The sequence below is a fragment of the Triticum urartu genome, chromosome 4A (assembly GCF_056163025.1).
Source record: "Triticum urartu cultivar PI428250 chromosome 4A, HENAU_Tu73, whole genome shotgun sequence".
In the NCBI taxonomy this organism is placed as follows: Eukaryota; Viridiplantae; Streptophyta; class Magnoliopsida; order Poales; family Poaceae; genus Triticum; species Triticum urartu.
In genome coordinates, this window is record NC_141876.1 from 206,194,962 (window position 1) to 206,214,416 (window position 19,455).

A 19,455-nucleotide genomic window follows, 5' to 3' on the forward strand; every position below is an offset into this window, starting at 1 on the left:
TGAGCGGAGGGCGGTGGTCGCCTAGGCGCGCGTGGGAAGAAGACGAGCGGGTCGGGGACGGGGCGCGGTGACGATGGAGGCGAAGGTGGTGGTTGTTGCTGCGGCACGAGTTGGTGGAGCAGAGTGGTGACCGTACCCGCCGGAGACGTCGAGCCTTCCACCGTCTTGTGAGTCGCATCGACATCCGCCTGAGTCAGATCGATCTGTCAGGAGAGCCCACGCTCCTACGAGATCTGCGCGTTGAAGGCGGCTTGCAGCTCAATCTACTTGTCATGCGCGGCCTTCTGCTCGTCCACCTTGGAGAGGAGCGACTCAAGCATCTTGGTGGTGTTGCCGTTGCCCTCGTCCATGGCGGCTAGCACCTGTCACGTCGCCACAGAAGCCTTCTGCGGAGCTGTCGTCCTGTGCTGAGAGAGATTGAATCCCGCGACGCTGAGAGAGATTGAATCCCGCGACGGATTTCGCGCGGCTTGACAAAGCAGCTCGCACCAGCGTGGTGGGTGTTAGCTAACCACAATCAAACACAGGGGAGGGAACATTTCAGCGAAATGGCTCTGATTACCAACTGTACGAACCGGAGAGGAGGAAGGGGATCGGGTGGAGTAGGTGAGATGCAGACTTGGAGAGGAAGATCAATTGCAGAGGAAAGTTTAGGTGAGGTACAGACTGTCCAACGGCGCATGCCTCGCTGCCACAGGCGGCTAGCCTTTTTAAACACTCTCCCCTCTCACACACACACACCTACAGGTGGGGTCCGATCACCGATGCCACGTCACACTGGACAAGTCGCCAGGTGTGACATGATGTTATCGTGTGACCGATGTAACATGCAATGCAATGACAACACTGATTAGGATGGTAGCCGGTAAGCTCACCACATCAGCCCAGCCAAAAATCATGAAAGGCAGGCAACCAAACACCGATGGGGAAGTTGCTACCCTGATGCAAGCAATCGATTGCATGCAACAAAACATGATGCAAAACAAGATGCAAAGAGGCCAAATTTGATGCAAATAACCAAACACGCCATAAGATAACAAACTCGCCCTAAGATAACAAAACTCGGTGTGCCTTCTTGCATCAGTTTGTTTATCGAGACATCAATGTCAGTGCATCGAACAGGCATAAAAAAATTAATATAATAGCCGTGCAGCGGCATCAAACTCTTAGTTGTACGAGTCGTATTTGTCAGGATTAGGCCTGCTATGGAAACTACCACATCCAATATTTATACCAGTAAACAGAAGTCTCGGAAGGATTTTTTTTAATTACAGAGATAAAACAGGAAATTAAATTGACTTCCAAAGCAATACCTCAGGCCCACTGCCCTTTCATCAAACCAATACATCAAATTCAGATTTTCTGGTGGTGATTTATGCAACAGTTGAGATGGCATCATCATGTCGTTGGAGTTTCAGCTATGCCACCTGCCCATACCTGGGAATGCCACAATCCTTCCATTTGTTAGTCGAGATAAAAGACTGAATTCTACATGAGTAACCAGTTGAACTAAGGAAAACAAGGGATGCAAGCAGGCGCCCACAAAAATTCCCCATGCGTACTTATTTTGTCATGCTTATTCTATAATCTGTTGTGGAAAATTAGCCACCAAAGTAAGCAAAAGCGAGTCAAACGAGCACTACAATAGGCAAAAGCAGGTTTGAGCAAATGGGATTATGATAATCCACCGCAGTGCCAAACGCAGCATAAAACTCAATATAGTGTGATTTTAATTTGAGATTAACATAGGATTGACTTTGGATATACTTTATTTGGGCTTGGCATCCCTAAAGGAGACGCAAAAGGTTACTAACTTATTATTTCTAGTTAACCACAGACTGCTCATACTTGTTACCTCAGCCAACTCATACTATCTAATTTCCTTGTATGCGAAATGGCATGCATATATACTCCTCTGAGTACATACTCCCGCTCCCGCTCCTCATACCACCAGGGAGACTAGAATGAGATCAAGGCTTCAGATGCGATCATGAGATCGGGACATTTGGGCCATTGGATGGTAATCGTAAGGTACAAATGGATGAAGGATGGTTTTGGATGACACATTATGCATTCAGACCCCTGAGCTCAGCTTGTTACATTGCGGAATGCATGAAACAAATATTTCTGTTCATGTAAAAAACATTAGGAAATACACAAAACAAGAGTCAAAATCTGCTCTAAGGTTTTCTTTTACGGGAAAAAATCTGCTCTATGATTGTCTGTACGGTACTAAGATAGAAATATCCCAGTGAACTTCTGAATCTGTCATCAGAAACACAAACTTGTAAATGGCCATCTCCACCTTTTGTACTCGTGCTTGTTTGCAAATCTAAAAATTATACTACTACACATCAAAGTGTTCTTGCCTAGAAGAAGTCTTCTTTGCCTAGAAAAAACATCATCGAAGTGTTCTCTCTCCCAATGTTGGCTTACAAATTGATGAATACAAGTACAGCAAACAAGACTTCATTGGATGTAAAAGCAAAGAAGCTTTGCTTCAATAAAATTAATGAACAAGAAGAACATGAGATGGACAAGAGGAGAAATAGATCTAGCAAAAGGGGAACATTGGAGCTACGACCGGATCTAGCAAAAGGGAAACATGGAAGCCACGCCATCCACCTCCGCCAATCTACGCCGCCGCCGCTCAAGTTGCCACTAGGGACCGGCTGCCGCCGCAGGACTCAGCTGCAGCAGCTAAGGGCCAACAATCAAGATGCCGTTGCGCACGTCGCCGCCCGACCGTGAACGCCACCCTGTACCGTAGAATTCGGCTGCAGGAGTCGAGGCAGTACCCCCCCCCCCCCCCCCGCGCGAAATCACATGCGGAAGGCGGCGTATGTGGCTCGGCCAGAGCCAGACCAACCTGAACTTCCCCGGTGTTGCAAAAGCCGAGGAGGCGCACTTCCTCGCCCCCGAGATGCGGGTTGTTTCCCGCAAGGAGAAGGCACATCGCCGTAGCAAGGCACATCGAGGAGTTTGCGAAGACCAATCCGCACCTTGTGGACACAAAGCTTCAATTCTTCGCAAGGAGAAGGTCAAGGAAGACGAGGAGATGGATCATAAAATCACCAACAACATCGATGGGATGTTCAAAGAGCTCAAGATGGTGGGGTACTATGTTCCCCAATGAGGAGGAGATCAAGCCATCAAATGGCAATGACCCGAGGCAGGCCTCTCCGACGGACCATAAGGGGTGATTGACCTTGACAACGAGGAGGACAACAAAGATGAAGCAGCACAAAGGTTGTGGAGGAGCAACTCCACTTTGCTGCTACAATGTGTACAGCACAAGTGTTGAAGGAACAACTTCAACGTGCTGCGCTAGATATCGCTCTAGAGGCGAATGTAGGCCGATATGGCAGCAAGAGTTCAATCCAGAACTCCTAGAGCACAAGATCTTAGACAAGAACAACAAGTTCTATTATAGGTAGTGGGTATATAGTCTGGTCTACAAAGTAGAGGTGAGGACCTCTATTTATAGAGCTTTGGGAAGCCTTCACATACTTCTACTTATAACTGGAATACTCTAGAAACATTATTTAAGGCTCACCATTCTACTCATAGCTACTCACAACTAGAAGACTCTAGAAAACAGTAGGTAGGATAGAAAAGAAAAGAAAAGAAATACTACACTAGAGTGGAAGTATCTAGAAGTAGCCAAACAGATCTGGCATGTGTTTTTCTTTCTTCTCATCTAGTGTTCCTCATCATTCTCCCCTGATTGTTTGGAACTCGCCATCGAGTTATCTTCATAGAGCGCTTCTTCTGGATGGTAGAGAGTCAAGTCCGCAACATTGAAAGTGTTGGAGATACCCATATCGCTTGGAAGATCTATCACATAAGCATTATCATTTATCTTCCTCACGATAGAGAAGGGCCCATACCTTCGCTGCCTAAGTTTCCCTTTTAACACCTAAAGGCAACCTCTCTTTTCGGAAGTAGACCATCACCTTGTCACCGACTTGGAATTGATTTTGGCCTCTTTTTGCAATCAGCAAGTTGTTTATATTTCTGATTTTGTGCTTCCAAAGCACCGTGAATCTCTTCAAATAACTCAGTGTAATTATCAGCAAAGGACAATGCTGATTTTGAGTTTCCCCTTGATGGTAGTTTCACCAGGTCCACCACATGTGTTGGAACTTTAGTGTAGATAATGGAAAAAGGGCTCCTTCCTATGGATCTATGCTTGGAGTTATTGTAGGAGAACTCTGCAAGAGATAAAGCCAAATCCCATTGCCCCTTTCTTTCTCCACAAATGCAACGGATCAGATTACCCAAAAACTTGTTCACCACTTCCATTTGTCCATCTGTTTGTGGATGAGCAGTGCTAGAAAATTCCAATTCAGTGTTGAATTGCTTCCACAAAGTGAGCCAGAATGCAGCAAGGAACTTGCTATCACGGTTTGAGATGATGGACCTTGGAACTCCATGAAGTCTGTCCACTTCTCGAAAGAATAGGCTTGCCACATGATGAGCATGCGTTGTCTTGCGGCATGGGATGAAATGAGCCATCTTGGAGAATCTGTCCACGACCACAAACACGGCATCACTCTCCCGTCTTGTTCTTGACAAGCCCAAGACGAAGTCCATAGAGATGTCCTCCCATGGAGCGACGGGAACAGGCAAAGGCACGTATAACCCTGTGTTCTGGACTTGGCCTTTGCAGGTTTGACATATAGGGCATTGCTGAACAAACTTTCCAGCATCTCTCTTTAGTTGTGGCCAAAAGTGGCGAGCTTCCAGGCTAGCGATAGTCTTGTCCCGTCCAACTAAGATCACTTGAATGGAGCTCTCTAACCAATTGTCACGTAGAGAACTTCTTGGAATGCACAAACAATCATTTTTGAAGAGATATCCATCTTGCATCAAATAGTCATCACCTAATGGTTGGCCCCAAACATGGCCAAAGTCTTCGTCACCCTCATACAACTCCTTTATTTGATCCATGCCCAGAAGTTCAGCTTCAAAAGAAGTCAAGAGGCATGCACGACGACTCAAAGCATCAGCCACACTATTGGTTATTCCAGGTTTATGCACGATGAGATAGTTAAACCTCTCCAGATATGCTGTCCATCTTGCTAGCATGCGGTTAACATGCTTTTGATTTCTAAAATGCTTCACGGATTGATGGTCACTATAAACAATGAATTCTTTAGGCAGCAAATAGACTTCCCAAGTTTTCAACGCTCTGAAAACGGCATATAATTCTTGCTGATAGGTACTCCGTTTCTGTCTAGCTTCACTTAACTTCTCACTAAAGAAAGCAATGGGCTTCCTTTCTTGAGATAGGACAGCTCCAATGCCTACTCCACTTGCATCACACTCCAACTCAAAAGTCTTGTTGAAATCAGGTAACACCAAGACAGGAGCTTGTGATAGTTTTTGTTTAATCTCATTGAAACTAGCTTCAGCTGCTTCTGTCCACACCTCAATGGGGATACAATCAGGGCCCATCGCATTGCCTCTTTTCATGCTGGTCTCATCAAATGAGTCGTCCAGTTCAATGGTAGAACTCTCATTCTCCCTATTGAACAGCTTGTCGAAGTATTCCCGCCATCTATGCTTAATCTCCTCGTCCTTCACCAAGAGTTGGTTTGCTCCGTCCTTGATGCATTTGACTTGGTCAATATCCCTCGTCTTCCTCTCTCGGATCTTGGCCATCTTATAGATGTCCCTTTCGCCTTCCTTCGTACCTAACCGTTGATAAAGGTCCTATATGCCCGACCCCTTGCTTCACTGACAACTCGCTTTGCGGCCTTCTTCGCCATCTTGTACTTCTCTATATTGTCTGCACTCCTATCCAGGTATAGGCGTCTGAAGCAATCTTTCTTCTCTTTAATCGCCTTCTGGACATCATCATTCCACCAGCAAGTATCCTTATCTTCGCTTCTCCTTCCCCTGGACACTCCAAACTCCTCCGAGGCCACCTTACGAATGCAAGTCGCCATCTTCATCCACACATTGTCCGCATCCCCTTCTTCCTCCCAAGGGTCCTCCTTAATGACCCTCTCCTTGAACGCCTGAGCTCTCCCCCTTGAGCTTCCACCACTTCATTCTAGCGACTTTAGCACGCTTATCCCGCTGGACACGAATCCGAAAGCGGAAGTCAGCAACCACTAGCTTATGCTGGGGTACAACACTCCCCAGGTATCACCTTATAGTCTAGGCACGCACGCCTATCTTCTCTTCTCGACAGGATGAAATCAATCTGGCTAGAGTGTTGGCCACTACTAAAAGTCACCATATGTGATTCTCTTTCTAAAGAGGGTGTTAGCTACAATCATGTCGTAGGCTAGAGCAAAGCTTAAGACATCTCCTTCTTGATTCCTGGTGCCATGGCCAAAGCCCCCATGCGCTCCTATGAAGAGCTTCTCGCCAATCGGCACACTCCTAACCATGTCTTCCAGGCCTTCCCAGAACTCCCTCTTGGTGTTCTCATTGTGGCCTACTTGCGGGGCATATGAGGACCTCTACCAACGCTATATACAAAATCTAGTAAAATGGTGTATAAAATGTAGTAATTCAAAAAATACTTTTTTGCTACCCAAGTTTATAATTTACTACATTTTTACGAAAATTACTATGTTTTGCATAGTGTGTTACTATATTTTGTATATACCATTACTAGGGTGTAGAATAAGCTATTCTACACTCACGCTTAGTTTAGCGCTACTACAATACAAACTTGGGTAGTAAAAAAATATTTTCTGCATTACTACATTTTATACACCGTTTTACTAGATTTTGTATATAGCATTACTAGGGGGTGTAGAATAAGTTATTCTACACTCACACTTAGAATAGCGTTACCCTATATAGACTATTCATCACCCAGGGTGAAGAATAATTTCTTCACTGCTCTTTTATTACATCACTACACTACATTTTTACATCATGTAAATTTTGTCTTACGCCAAAAGTGAAAAGAGAAGGTAATAACACGTGTGTCGATTGAAAAAGGTACAGCGACAATTAATATGGATCGGGGGGGTATAAAATGTACATACTGCATACAAATGTAAAATTTGTGGTTTTATGACTCATATCTTACTTTCTTGTACCGATTTTTGTGTAACTAGCAAAAGGGCCTATGTGTTGCAACGGGAGAAAAAGATACCACATGCCCCTAACCCAATAATCCTGAGTCAAGACCCCAATAGATCCATGTTCTTTATTTTAACATGACATTCCATCTGTTTTACCGTTTGTCCCCCGTCCCATTCTTGCCTACGATGATCTTAGTGCTTACAGAACCACATCGTGTTTGAAAGTGATCAATCCTAAGTCGTCTCTCTCTCGGCATAAGATGAGAATATTTTTCCCTCGCTAGGTTTTGGCAAGGTGTGCATGCGTGGTTATCGATGGTTTCTTTCGTCTCCAATTTTATTTGTCGAGGTGTTCGTTTGCAATCTAGATCGCCACTGGTACGAAAGAAAGACGGATCGTGCGCTATTGATCAAGGTTTCGCTCTAAATAGCATATTTAAAATGGTTAAGAGATAAAATAACATCATATTCAGATTGCACATATTTTTCTAATCAAACTTCCTATATAGCATGTTAAAATTGGAGTTAGGGTTTAAAAGATATGAATATTTCAAAAAATCATTTGTTCTTGATGGATTGCGGGTTAATTACCATAAACGGCATGGTGTTTACTATAAAAACGCAAAAAAACTATTCGTTTTGTCACTTAAAAGTGAATTGTGGGTTCATTACCAGGAATTGTAGGGGGGTTCTGTAAAAATAAAAAACGATTCGTTTTGTCACTTAAAGTGGACTGCAGGTTGATTATTCGAAACTTGAGGGGGTAATGCATGATGGACGGACAGAAGCACTAATCCCTTTATTACTAGGTATAGATGAACAATATGAACGTAATTATTCGTATACCAAACATAAATTCTAAATGTAACGATGTAAAAAACCTAGGGTGCAAGAATAGCATTACTATATATACATATACACATATATGAGAAAATGTTTACGTACTCCCGAGAGTCTCGTACTCCCGCGCCTCATACACCACATAGATGGATTGTTTATACCTCTTTATCATTTTTAATATGCTTCATTAACCATTACTAGATACCAAAAATGAGTTTTATGAAAATAACATGTGAGACCACATAATTTATTTATTTATAAGTAGACTGAATTTTTTTTTGTATGTAAAAAAGTTATACCACGCACGGCCTCCGAAGAATTTTTTTCATGAAACACGCATTGAGGTATATTACAAATAATTAATAAGGTATACTGAGAATTATAAAGAGGTATAATATGCTTGTTTAAGAGGTATATTTGAATGTGGGAGTACATACTACTAGGTTAAGGAATTACGACCTACCCGCACAATCATCATAACGTGCCCCCCCCCCCTTTGTTTCACTGGAAAATCGCGTCCTTTTACCATTGGGAGTTTCTCCATTCATTAGTGGTAACTACCTAGATATTTTTTTACTACAATTAGCAAAGCTTTTTCCATATAAGGTGGCAAGAGGTTGGTTGGTCGTGCGCATGGTGTCTAACTAGAGCATAGAATTAGTGCTTTTGCGCTCAGGCTTTATAACCTAAGTTAGCACTAAACTACCGCATTTGTAAGGCAAGACAGTCAGTTGGATATATTGTTGTTATCTTCTACTACCTTAAGATAAATAGTATACTCTAACGCAAGACAGTCAGTTGGATATATTGTTGTTATCTTCTACTACCTTAAGATAGATAGCATAATGAAAATAATTCACAGATATAGCGACATAGATCACAAGTTCACAACCAACATTTTTTCTGTAGAAAGATGTAATACCTTTGAAGATGAAGAATGGGCACATGCAGGCCTTCTTCAGAAACAGTAGCATGCACTAATTTGAACCAGACGTGGTCACGCAAGGGGTAGAAGTGTTGCTAGTACTCGCAGTAGTATTAGAGTTACTTTCGGTAACCCTCTCATTGCTTGGTTCTGTAGTGAGACAAACTTCAGAAGTAGATGTTGTTGGGCTATAGCTTGGTCTACCACTTCCTCTAGTTTCCAAACGCTCCATCATCCTCGATACAGATGCAATTCCATTATTAACTTCGCGTCTCACTTCAGAACCAAGATCAGACACAGATGAGTTACGTGAAAAAAGCCTCTCCTTCCACCCTCGAGTACTTTTTGTAATAGATTCTTTGTACCTGAATTGCATAAAAGGTTAAGCAGCTTTAAGAAAAATATTTATTAAATTATAAGGAATACGTCCAAATAAATTTACGTACTTCAAGGAGACAGCATTTAGGCGTGACTTTAGAGAATCTGAGAAAGACTGAACATCTGATGGCCCAGCCCTGTCATTACCTACTGGAGTTGATTGTCCAGAGGAATGTCTCCTGATAACAGCAGAATCATCACATAATTTGATCACCAAAAATATTAGCATGACTATAGGCTGTATAGCTCAGTTTACCTGTTGAAAAACCTAGGACTGGATACGGGGGTACTATTTCCAGATGAAACAACAGCATCTTGTTCAGCATCGTAGGTAAGGACCCCCGGACTTTGGTTGCCTGCTTCTTCAATGGGATTAGCATGTGGTGGTAAGTCACCAACTCTGGGAACAAGAATCCTCAAGTCGTCAGCACCTTCCCCCTGAGTGGAAGATGATGAAACGGAGCCAGCAGGAGTATTTGGATGTGCAGAGAAAACCAAGAACTGTGGGCGGCCATGAGAGCCAGATCGGTTCCTCTGCCCCTCTCTTCTACCATGTTGGTGTGACCTTCCCATTGCTGCAGCAGCAGCTAGGTGTTGCAGTATACGCTCTTCAAGTTCAGCATCATTACCAACAACAGGTAACTGCACACGATCACCATTTGAATTAGGATAACATAAGAAAAAGCACTTCACTGGTGAAAGCAGAAGAAATATGTCACAACAAATTAGTTCCAGAATACATACATGCTGCACTTCGAAATCACCAAGAGCAGGATGATGAAATATAGTCGTATTTTGAGTTTGATTGGTTCTTATATTCCTCTCCCGCTGTACTGCCTCAAGAAGCTCTTGACTGAGATATTAGTACAGCCATAGTTAGAAAAATTCTACTCCCTCCGTCCCATATTAATTGACGCTCAAATGGATGTATCTAGCACTACGTTTGAGCATCAATTAATATGGGACGGTGGGAGTACGTGTTGAACAACATGTTTGGCATTTGAATATCCAATGAATATCAATATATATTTCCAGCACTTGCCTGGTAGGATCCTTCATACTGACAGGCTGCCAGCACATAGGGCACTGAGAACTTCTTTGACACCTACAAAAATACTACCGATCATTAATATATAATGCACAAATATTTGAACAGGGAAAAAACAGTCCAAGCAATGGCCATGTCAAAGCAGTTCTATACACGCTCAATTAAACTGTAGAACATCCCAAGGGGACTTTCCAAGTGAAATAGTTTTCCAGTAAATTCCCCAGTAGATTCCAGTGAAGTACCACCTCTGTAACTTAATATAAGACATTTTTTTGACACTGTCGGAGGGAGTAAAAAATTTCACTAGCTATAGTATCAAATTATATTTGGCATATTGCAAGATCAGCAGAAGTGTTGCAAACCGTGTAGGCATGTACACCTCGTACTTATGATACATACAGAATATGTGAAAGGTAAGTTACAGTTGTGTAATCATCCATTAATCAAAATAAGCAGTTATGGAGTTATAGTATGCATGTAGTTATGATGTTCCTTTTCGACCGCAAAAAAGTTAAGTACGGTATAAAAATTAGCCACATGAAAAGAATATCAGTAGATTGGTAGTCAAAAAATACTTCAACAATGTATCTTTAAGATTGTTAGCATACAACTTCCAAAATCGATGATAAAAATATATGTCCTTGAAAACAGTGAAGACATGTACAGGCGGACATCTCACTAATTCGATGAAGTACTATTGCCAATACACAAGCAAATCATATAGGATTTGCGCCCAGGAAAACTGTACTGGAACAAGCCATCAGCAGAACGCTACTAAGTAAAAAACATGATTTTAGGGGCAGGAAAAGAACAATTAATCAGACTCAAGCTGGCCAATCCAGCAACTGCAAACCGAACAACTGACCTAAAGCGTACCAGAAGAAAACAATAACAGTCTATCTAGCTCATCTAGCATGCATGTCAAAAAAATAGTAACCTACTAGGTCAATTTAGAGATATATGTATGGTTCACATAAAACATTTTTTACGAAGGGGAGAGTAAAGTCTATTTTAATTCAGAACTTGAATCTAACAGAAGACGAGCAGATTTCATAGTTCTATTAACCATTAGATTCAGGAGCAATATGAGTTCCAGATGGAAATAGGTACAGAGCTGCAACAAAGCCTTTAGTCCCAAACAAGTTGGGGTAGGCTAGAGCCTAGAGGTGAAACCCATAAGATCTCGCAACCAACTCATGGCTCTGGCACATGGATAGCAAGCTTCCACGCACCCCTGTCCATAGCTAGCTCTTTGGTGATACTCCAATCCTTCAGGTCTCTCTTAACGGACTCCTCCCAAGTCAAATTCGGTCTACCCCGCCCTCTCTTGACATTCTCCGCACGCTTTAGCCGTCCGCTATGCACTGGAGCTTCTGGAGGCCTGCTCTGAATATGCCCAAACCATCTCAGACGATGTTGGACAAGCTTCTCTTCAATTGGTGCTACCCCAACTCTATCTCGTATATCATCATTCCGGACTCGATCCTTCCTCGTGTGGCCACACATCCATCTCAACATATGCATCTCCGCCACACCTAACTGTTGACATGTCGCCTTTTACTCGGCCAACACTCAGCGCCATACAACATTGCGGGTTGAATGCCGTCCTGTAGAACTTGCCTTTTAGCTTTTGTGGCACTCTCTTGTCACAGAGAATGTCATAAGCTTGGCGCCACTTCATCCATCCGGCTTTGATTCGATGGTTCACATCTTCATCGATACCCCCATCCTCCAGCAGCATTGACCCCAAAATACCGAAAGGTGTCCTTCTGAGGTACCACTGAGCCATCAAGGCTAACCTCCTCCTCCTAACACCTAGTAGTATTGAAACCGCACATCATGTACTCGGTTTTAGTTCTACTACCCTTACGATTCCAAGGTTTGTCTCCATAACTCCGCGTCGGTGTCTCCGGCTCTCCTGCCGGTATCCCTGACGCTCCCGCCCCTTCCACCCTGCGCGGGACCCGTGGTCGTGGCGGACCCGGCTCCGGCCCTGGCTCCGCGGTGGCCACGTCTGTGGCCTCCTCTCCCCACCCTGCCGTGGACCCCGACTGGGAGGTGTCCCCCCCCCCACCCAGCCGGCCGCTCCTCCGCCACCTACGGCCCCTGCTTCGGTCTCGCCTCTCCGCCCTCTGCACCACCCGCTCCGCTGCTCCTGGGATGCTCCGCTCTGGAGCCACAACCGACCTCCCTGTCGGCCCTGGATGCGGGCAGGGAGTCGCGGGTGACCACTCCGGTGGCTGCTCCCCCTCCCCCTCCGCGGTCCGCGGCCTACTCTCGGCGTGGCCGGTCGACCTCCTCCCCGGTGACGGCCTCCCGCCGTAGCGCTCGGCTCGACGCTGCCCGGCCGGATGGTAGCCCCGCTCTGCCCATTCCCGAGCGGGCGGAGCTTCGGGCCGCTGCCCGAAATCTGGAGCCAGGTACCCCTGCCGTCCCCTCCTCTGCTGCTACTTGCTCCTTTTCTGCGCTCGAGTCGGTTCCACTTGGTCACCTGGCGAAGGTCGCGACGGATTCCGCGATCATCTTCATGGGGGAGGCTGCTCCCCCCTTTAGTCCAGATCGAGGCCATTCGGGCCCGCGAGATTCCTGACGATAGACTAGCGGAAGCCCGCGTGGCTATGCTCACGCCTACCGTGCCCCCGCCCCCTGCGGAGGACGCCACCCCGTCACAGCCTCGGCGTGCCGGTGGCCTTCTTCCGCTTGCTGCGGCCGATCTCCGTGGTCGCACGCGCTCTCGTACCGCCGCTCTCCGCGCCCAAAGCGCGTCTCGTGTCCTGGGGTCAAGCAGCCCCCCAATGGCTCCTTAATGCGTGCCCTCTTCTGGAACATCCGCGGCTTCGGCCATGATGGCCGTCGCCGCCAACTCATCGAGTACATGCGTGATGAACACATTGACATTGTCGCCATCCAAGAAACCATGCGCACGGAATTCTCTCTTCCGGAGCTCGACCGTCTGAGCTCCCACCTCTTCGCTTGGCATTGGCTCCCTTCTAGTGGGAGCACCGGCCATTCGGGTGGCATCCTTTTAGGTGTGAAGGATGCCACCTTCGAGGTGGGTAGCATGGACCGGGGCCAGTTCTTTGTTAGCATCGAACTCTACGAACGGGCGCTTAACTTCAAGTGGGAGGTCATCATCGTCTACGGCCCGGCTGACCACGGTAGGTCGGCCTCCTTCCTCAAGGAGCTCCACCGGAAGGTTTCGACGGCCTCTCTTCCAGTGGTGGTTGGAGGCGACTTTAACCTCCTCCGATTTGCGAAAGACAAGAGCAATATGAATGTCAACTTTGCGCGGATGCAAATGTTTAATGACTGCATTGCTGACCTCGGTCTCCGCGAGATAGATAGGATTGGTGCCAGATATACCTGGACCAATAGTCAGGCCTCCCCGACCCAGTCCGTCCTGGACAGGGTCCTAGTCTCCCCGGAATGGGACCTCCGCTTCCCCCTAGCTTCCCTCCGGGCCATCACCCGAATTGGCTCCGACCATGTGCCCCTCCTCCTGTCGTCTGCCGACGAGCGGCCGCCGATCCCACCACCCCCCCCCCCCGGTTCCGGTTTGAGACATTCTGGCTGTCCCAAACTGGTTTCGTGGAGGCGGTTGGCGCTCGTTGGGTGGAGGCTCGTGCTCACCCCCATCCCCGCCCCCCTCGGCCATCGACTCGTGGCAATTCTGTGCCAAGCGTGGCCGGCAGTTCATGAAGGGATGGGGCGCCAACCTCGGGCGTGACCTCCGCGAACGCAAGAAGGCCCTGTTGACCGCCATCCAGGCCCTGGACCTTCGCGCCGACGCGACCGGCCTCTCTCCTGACGAGTGGCTCTCCCGTTACGATTTGGAAGACCAACTCTCTGTCATCTACTCCGATGAGGAGGCCTATTGGCGCCTTCGTGGCGCCCAGAAATTGGTATTGAAGGGCGACGCGAACACAGCCTACTTTCAGGCCATTGCGAATGGCCGCCGTAGACGCAACACCATCCCCCTCCTTTGGGATGGCCCGACTCTCCTGCAGTCCCCTGTGACATTCGGGCCCATGTCGATGGGTTCTATAGGTCCCTGTTCTCCGCCGCTCCTCGGAGCGGCCTTTCTCTGGCCCGTGATTGTTGGACCGGCCTCCAGCTGGTTTCCGATGCGGAGAACGCGGCCCTTACAGCCCCCTTCTCCGACGGCGACGTCTGGGCTGCCATTAGAGGCATGAATCCCACCTCGGCGCCGGGGCCTGATGGCCTCCCGATTAAATTCTTCCAGACCTTCTAGAACATGATTAAACCTGAGATCATGGCCACCTTCGACGTGTTCTACGTTGGGTCCATCGACCTCGAGCGCCTCAACTACGGGATCATTTCGCTCATCCCCAAGGTGCCTGGAGCTTCCGACATCTGACAGTTTCGCCCGATCACGGTCATCAATGTGATTTTCCGGATCCTGGCGAAAGGGTACGCCAATAGGGTGACCCTGCTTGCCGACCACATTACCCACCCCAACCAGTCCGCCTTTATTCAAGGGCGGTATATCCTGGATGGGGTGCTAGTTCTTCACGAAGTCCTCCATGAGGTGCGGTCTAAGCACCTCAAGGCGGTTTTCCTAAAGATCGATTTCCATAAGGCGTACGACACTGTTAGTTGGCCCTTCCTTCGGGAAGTTCTGCTCCGGAAAGGCTTTGACGACCGATGGATCTCCACAGTGATGCAGATGGTCTCCTGCGGTCGCACTGCTGTGAACATCAATGATGAGATCGACCCGTACTTCCCCACCCTCTGTGGGGTTAGACAAGGCGACCCCTTCTCCCCATTCTTGTTCAATATGGTGGTGGACGTGCTTGCAGCCATCTTGGATAAGGCTAAGGCTGCTGGCCATATCCATGGGATCACCCCCCACCTGGCCGGCAGCTCCGGGATCTCCCTCCTCCAGTACGCCGACGACACCATCATCATGGTCGAAGGCTCGAATGCGGACATCTCTAACCTTAAGTTACTCCTCCTCTGCTTCCAACAAATGTCTAGCCTCAAGATCAACTTCGACAAGAGTGATGTGATGGTGATGGGCTACTCTCCTGCGGAGTCCCTGGACATTGCCAACTGGCTCAACTGCCGCTTGGGCTCCTTCCCCACGACCTACTTGGGAACACCCATTAGTGACTCTCGGCTTACCGTCGCTAACTTGCGCCCTACCGTGGCCAAGCTGCAAACGCACATAGAGCCATGGCAGGGTAAGTGGCTATCAAAGGCAGCCCGGACGATTCTCATCAACTCCTCCCTCTCCAGCCTCCTCTTGTTCCTCATGAGCTTCTACAGCCTTCACGAGACTCTACACCATGAGATCGCCAAAGTCCAGTCTCGCTTCTATTGGGCAGGCGACAACAATAAGCAGAAATACCATATGGTCAGCTGGCCTGACATTTGCAAGCCTCGGGAACAAGGTGGCCTCGGTATCATGTGCTCTAAGCGCATGAATATCGCCCTCCTATCCCGCTGGCTCTGGCGCATCTCGCAAGGTCACGGTGACCTCTGGTTAGATATCATCCGGAACAAGTACCTGCGTGGGTAACCCCTAGCCTTCTGTCAGCGCATTGGCGGTTCCCAGTTCTGGCAGTCGATCGTCCAACTTCTCCCGGTCCTCCGCATTGGGACCTTCATCTTGCTTGGATCTGGGGGCTGCAACTTTGTTCTGGTATGACCGGTGGGCCAGCGACACCCCATTCGCAGCGCGCTTCCCCGACCTCTTCTCCATCGTTGTCGACCCTTTGATCTCGGTAGAGAGGGCCCTTATTGACTTAGGGCGCCTCGCATTCCAAAGGCCATTTGGGCCTCCGGATTCCGCCGCTTGGCGTGAGTTGCTTGATTGCGTCGCTCTCCACGAGCCGGTTGTGGACGCTGGCCCGGATCAGGTGAGGTGGCGCCTTGAGCCGTCAGGCCAATTCTCCACCAAGTCCCTTTACCAGGCCATTGCCCCCCCAACCGCGCCTCCCCCCTGACGGCGGTGTGGTCCATCCGCCTTCCACTGAAAATCCGGATCTTCATGTGGCAATGGATTCGCGGACGGACCCCGTCTGGGGTCGAGGTCCGCAAACGCAATGGCCCGGGCTCTGGCTTATGCCCGCTATGCGATGTCCCCGAAGACTCGAATCACATCTTCTCTTGTATGTCCGCTCAATTTGTGTGGACCTGCTTTAGAGAGGTGGTGGGTGGGAATTTATGTCACACAAACTTCCCCAACCTATTTGCCGAACTCCAGAACTCCCCCTTGCCCTCTCGCCACATTAGGTGGCTTGAGATTGGGGCTATCGCTTTGACTCTCTGGACGATCCACAACAAGCTTGTGATCCAGCGACTCCTCTTCGACGGGCTACTGACGCTCTTTACAAACTGTCTGGTTACTTGCAGCTTTGGCGGTCGCTTAGCTGCCCACGGGACCGGGACACCATCTCCGCCTTCATCGCCGACCTTCGCTCGATGGCCGTTCGTCTGTCGCCGGCGCCCCCTCCGCCTCCTCCGGAGCCAGACTAGACGCCTGCTGTGCGCTCCGGCGCCCTTTTTTCCTTTTTTGTTTGGACTTGTTGAGTTGTGCCCTCAGCAGAACCTTTTGTACTTCCTCTTGTGAGACTTGGGTGTGTGTGTGTGTGAACTAGTCCATGTTTGTGTGCTCTCTGGTGGTTTCCTTTATTTATAAAGCGGGGCGAAAACCTTTTTCGGTAAATCTAACTTCCTATTTACCCCGTCCGACTATCGTCAACTAGCACCACATCATCCGCAAAGAGCATACACCATGGGATATCTCCTTGTATATCCCTTGTGACCTCATCCATCACCAATGCAAAAAGATAAGGGCTCAAAGCTGACCCCTGATGCAGCCATATCTTAATGGGGAAGTCATCAGTGTTGACATCACTTGTTCAAACACTTGTCACAACATTATCGTACATGTCCTTGATGAGGGTAATGTACTTTGCTGGGACTTTGTGTTTCTCCAAGGCCCACCACATGACATTTCACGGTATCTTATCATAGGCCTTCTCCAAGTCAATGAACGCCATATGCAAGTCCTTCTTTTGCTCCCTGTATCTCTCCATAAGTTGTCGTACCAAGAAATAGGTACAAAGCGCACAACAAAAATATATAAGGTGGCTACAAGTCATGAGCTGGATATTAGAGTCAGTATCATACCATTCAAGGATGCATTGGAGATGGAACTCATGTTTGCAACCTGTCAACTGGAAAAGAAGAAATCGTAACAAAACGGTTAGAAGCTGACCTCTAAGCAAACAAAATAACCGAATTAAAGAAATGACATCTTACTGCGGAAGGATCACTCTCACAGAAAGCCTCAAGACAAATGCTACATGCATCATCACATGCATCCTGGACCCCACCCTCTACAAAGGCTGCAGGTGATGTCAAACTCTCCATCTTGGCTTTCTCATCAGTTCCAGATGCCATTGCAAAGGAAAAAGTAGCCCTGGTATCCAGAAAATGGATGTAAAAATAAAGGCACAAAGTTAACACTTCAAAAAATCATAGCACTGATAACATAGAGATGAGAGTGAACATGTTCACTCTGACATAAGAAACCAGTTCATAACTGATTTAGCAACAACAGAAAAAAAAAAGAAGTGGTGATATACAAACCGGATCCAAAAGCAAATGGTGCCAATATTTTTAATGACAGTATGTAAAGTAGAACACTACATTAAATGTTATACCAGTCAAAAAACCAATCTAAATCCGCATAACAACATCCAATTCACAGGCCACCGTGTTCCATTTCAAGTTAAACGGGCTATATTTAGTTACATAATAAGAATTGAACAAGTTTTAGATCAAACTATGTTGTCCCTGGTTATACTAGAAAGCCAAATAGGCAAAGAAAGTAACAATTTTATGCTAGGATTACCAGCTTACAGTAAAGCATTCGAAACGAGCTGAACCATCAAGCATCCAACAAAAGATGAAAGAAGTACAGAAAAGTATGTTGTCCATGTACTGAGACATTGCATAAATAATTCTGTTACAAAATGCTAAAGAACCTCATCTAAAATTGGCACCATTTTTTGGAATGGTCTAACTCATCCAATTAGCAAAACAGAAGGACCGCAGAAGCCAAATGATTCCACAAATTATCACATATTAAAACAATATACAGCACGAGACAAACAAATATGAAGGAAGCGCACATTGTAAGAAAGTCTACTAACAAACAAAACCTCAACATGAAACTAGTAGTAATTCCAATGCCTCTGCTAATGATAACCATTAGGTTACTATGGTAATTTTATTGATGATGATAAAATTGAAAGAAATGCATTGGGAAACCACAGAGATAAAATGATATATCGGGAAATCAGACGGATCTCTCAAATATGTTTGCACCAAACTAACATACTTGTAGTCAATTGCATTAATGTTCGCTGCTGATATGACATACAGTTCAAAGCATGCTATGTTAGCAGTACTGAAGACATTTTCGAGGAAGAGGGGCGCTATTTAGTAAGTAGTCGCTCAATCAGCTGCACTTGTCGCAAATTTATTTATAGTCCTCACTGAGATCAAACCAAATGTAAAGCAACAACACCACCAACGAAATTTGCATCACATTAAGCACTTAATGAGCTCAAAGGTCCCGAATCACCATGCAAGCTACTCACAGCAGAATACTAGGTTAAAATAAAAATTGCCAGACTGCCAAACAAAATACGCTACATATCGTAGAGAGAAAGCGTCAATTATCCGCTAATCGAACACCGATTCACAGTTCGAACGAAAAACCCAACTAAAGTAAAAAACACCAGCTAGCTAGCACATCGCCTGGAATTTCCCCATACCCAAACCCCGCGCTGAACACCGCAAAAGCAAAGCCTAGCAGCCGAGATGTTTACCGACTGTTCACAACCCCGAATCGCGGATGGCTCGCCGTCCGATCACGATCGCGACGAACAAAAAAGGTGGGGGGCGCGGGCTAGCTCGGCGAGGGTCCTCCTGATCTTACCGGGCAGGGCAGGGCGCCGACGAGACGCCTGAGGGGGGTCGACCCGATTCGATGCGTGGATGAGCACGGAACCCTCTGTCTCCCTCTCGCTTTCTCTCTCGTCTCTGTGTGAGCGAGACAGTGGGGCAAAGTGGAGGAAAGGAGGAGAAAGCTATTGCCAACAAACGCGTGCTTCGTCTCCACTCGGCCCCAACCTTACCAATGGGCCCTACTCCTGTGACCACCTCACTTCGGG

General features: G+C 47.0%; 1 protein-coding gene across 2 annotated transcripts; it reads right to left on the reverse strand.

Annotated features, from left to right (window-relative positions):
* Positions 1 to 1,106: 1,106 nt before the first annotated feature.
* RHF2A (RING-H2 group F2A) lies at positions 1,107 to 19,427 on the reverse strand. Of its 2 annotated transcripts, none has more exons than XM_048714707.2 (9): positions 19,221 to 19,427; positions 17,534 to 17,693; positions 17,402 to 17,448; positions 10,238 to 10,300; positions 9,940 to 10,048; positions 9,452 to 9,837; positions 9,264 to 9,374; positions 8,815 to 9,182; positions 1,107 to 1,437 (listed from the first exon to the last, which is right to left on the reverse strand). In XM_048714707.2, exons 2-8 carry the CDS (start codon positions 17,672 to 17,674, stop codon positions 8,870 to 8,872), a joined length of 1,170 nt encoding a protein of 389 aa, XP_048570664.1. In that variant the 5' UTR covers positions 17,675 to 17,693; positions 19,221 to 19,427; the 3' UTR covers positions 1,107 to 1,437; positions 8,815 to 8,869. The 2 variants fall into 2 exon arrangements, with proteins under 2 accessions (XP_048570664.1, XP_048570665.1); XM_048714708.2 differs by having other exon boundaries at positions 19,111 to 19,309.
* Positions 19,428 to 19,455: the final 28 nt, after the last annotated feature.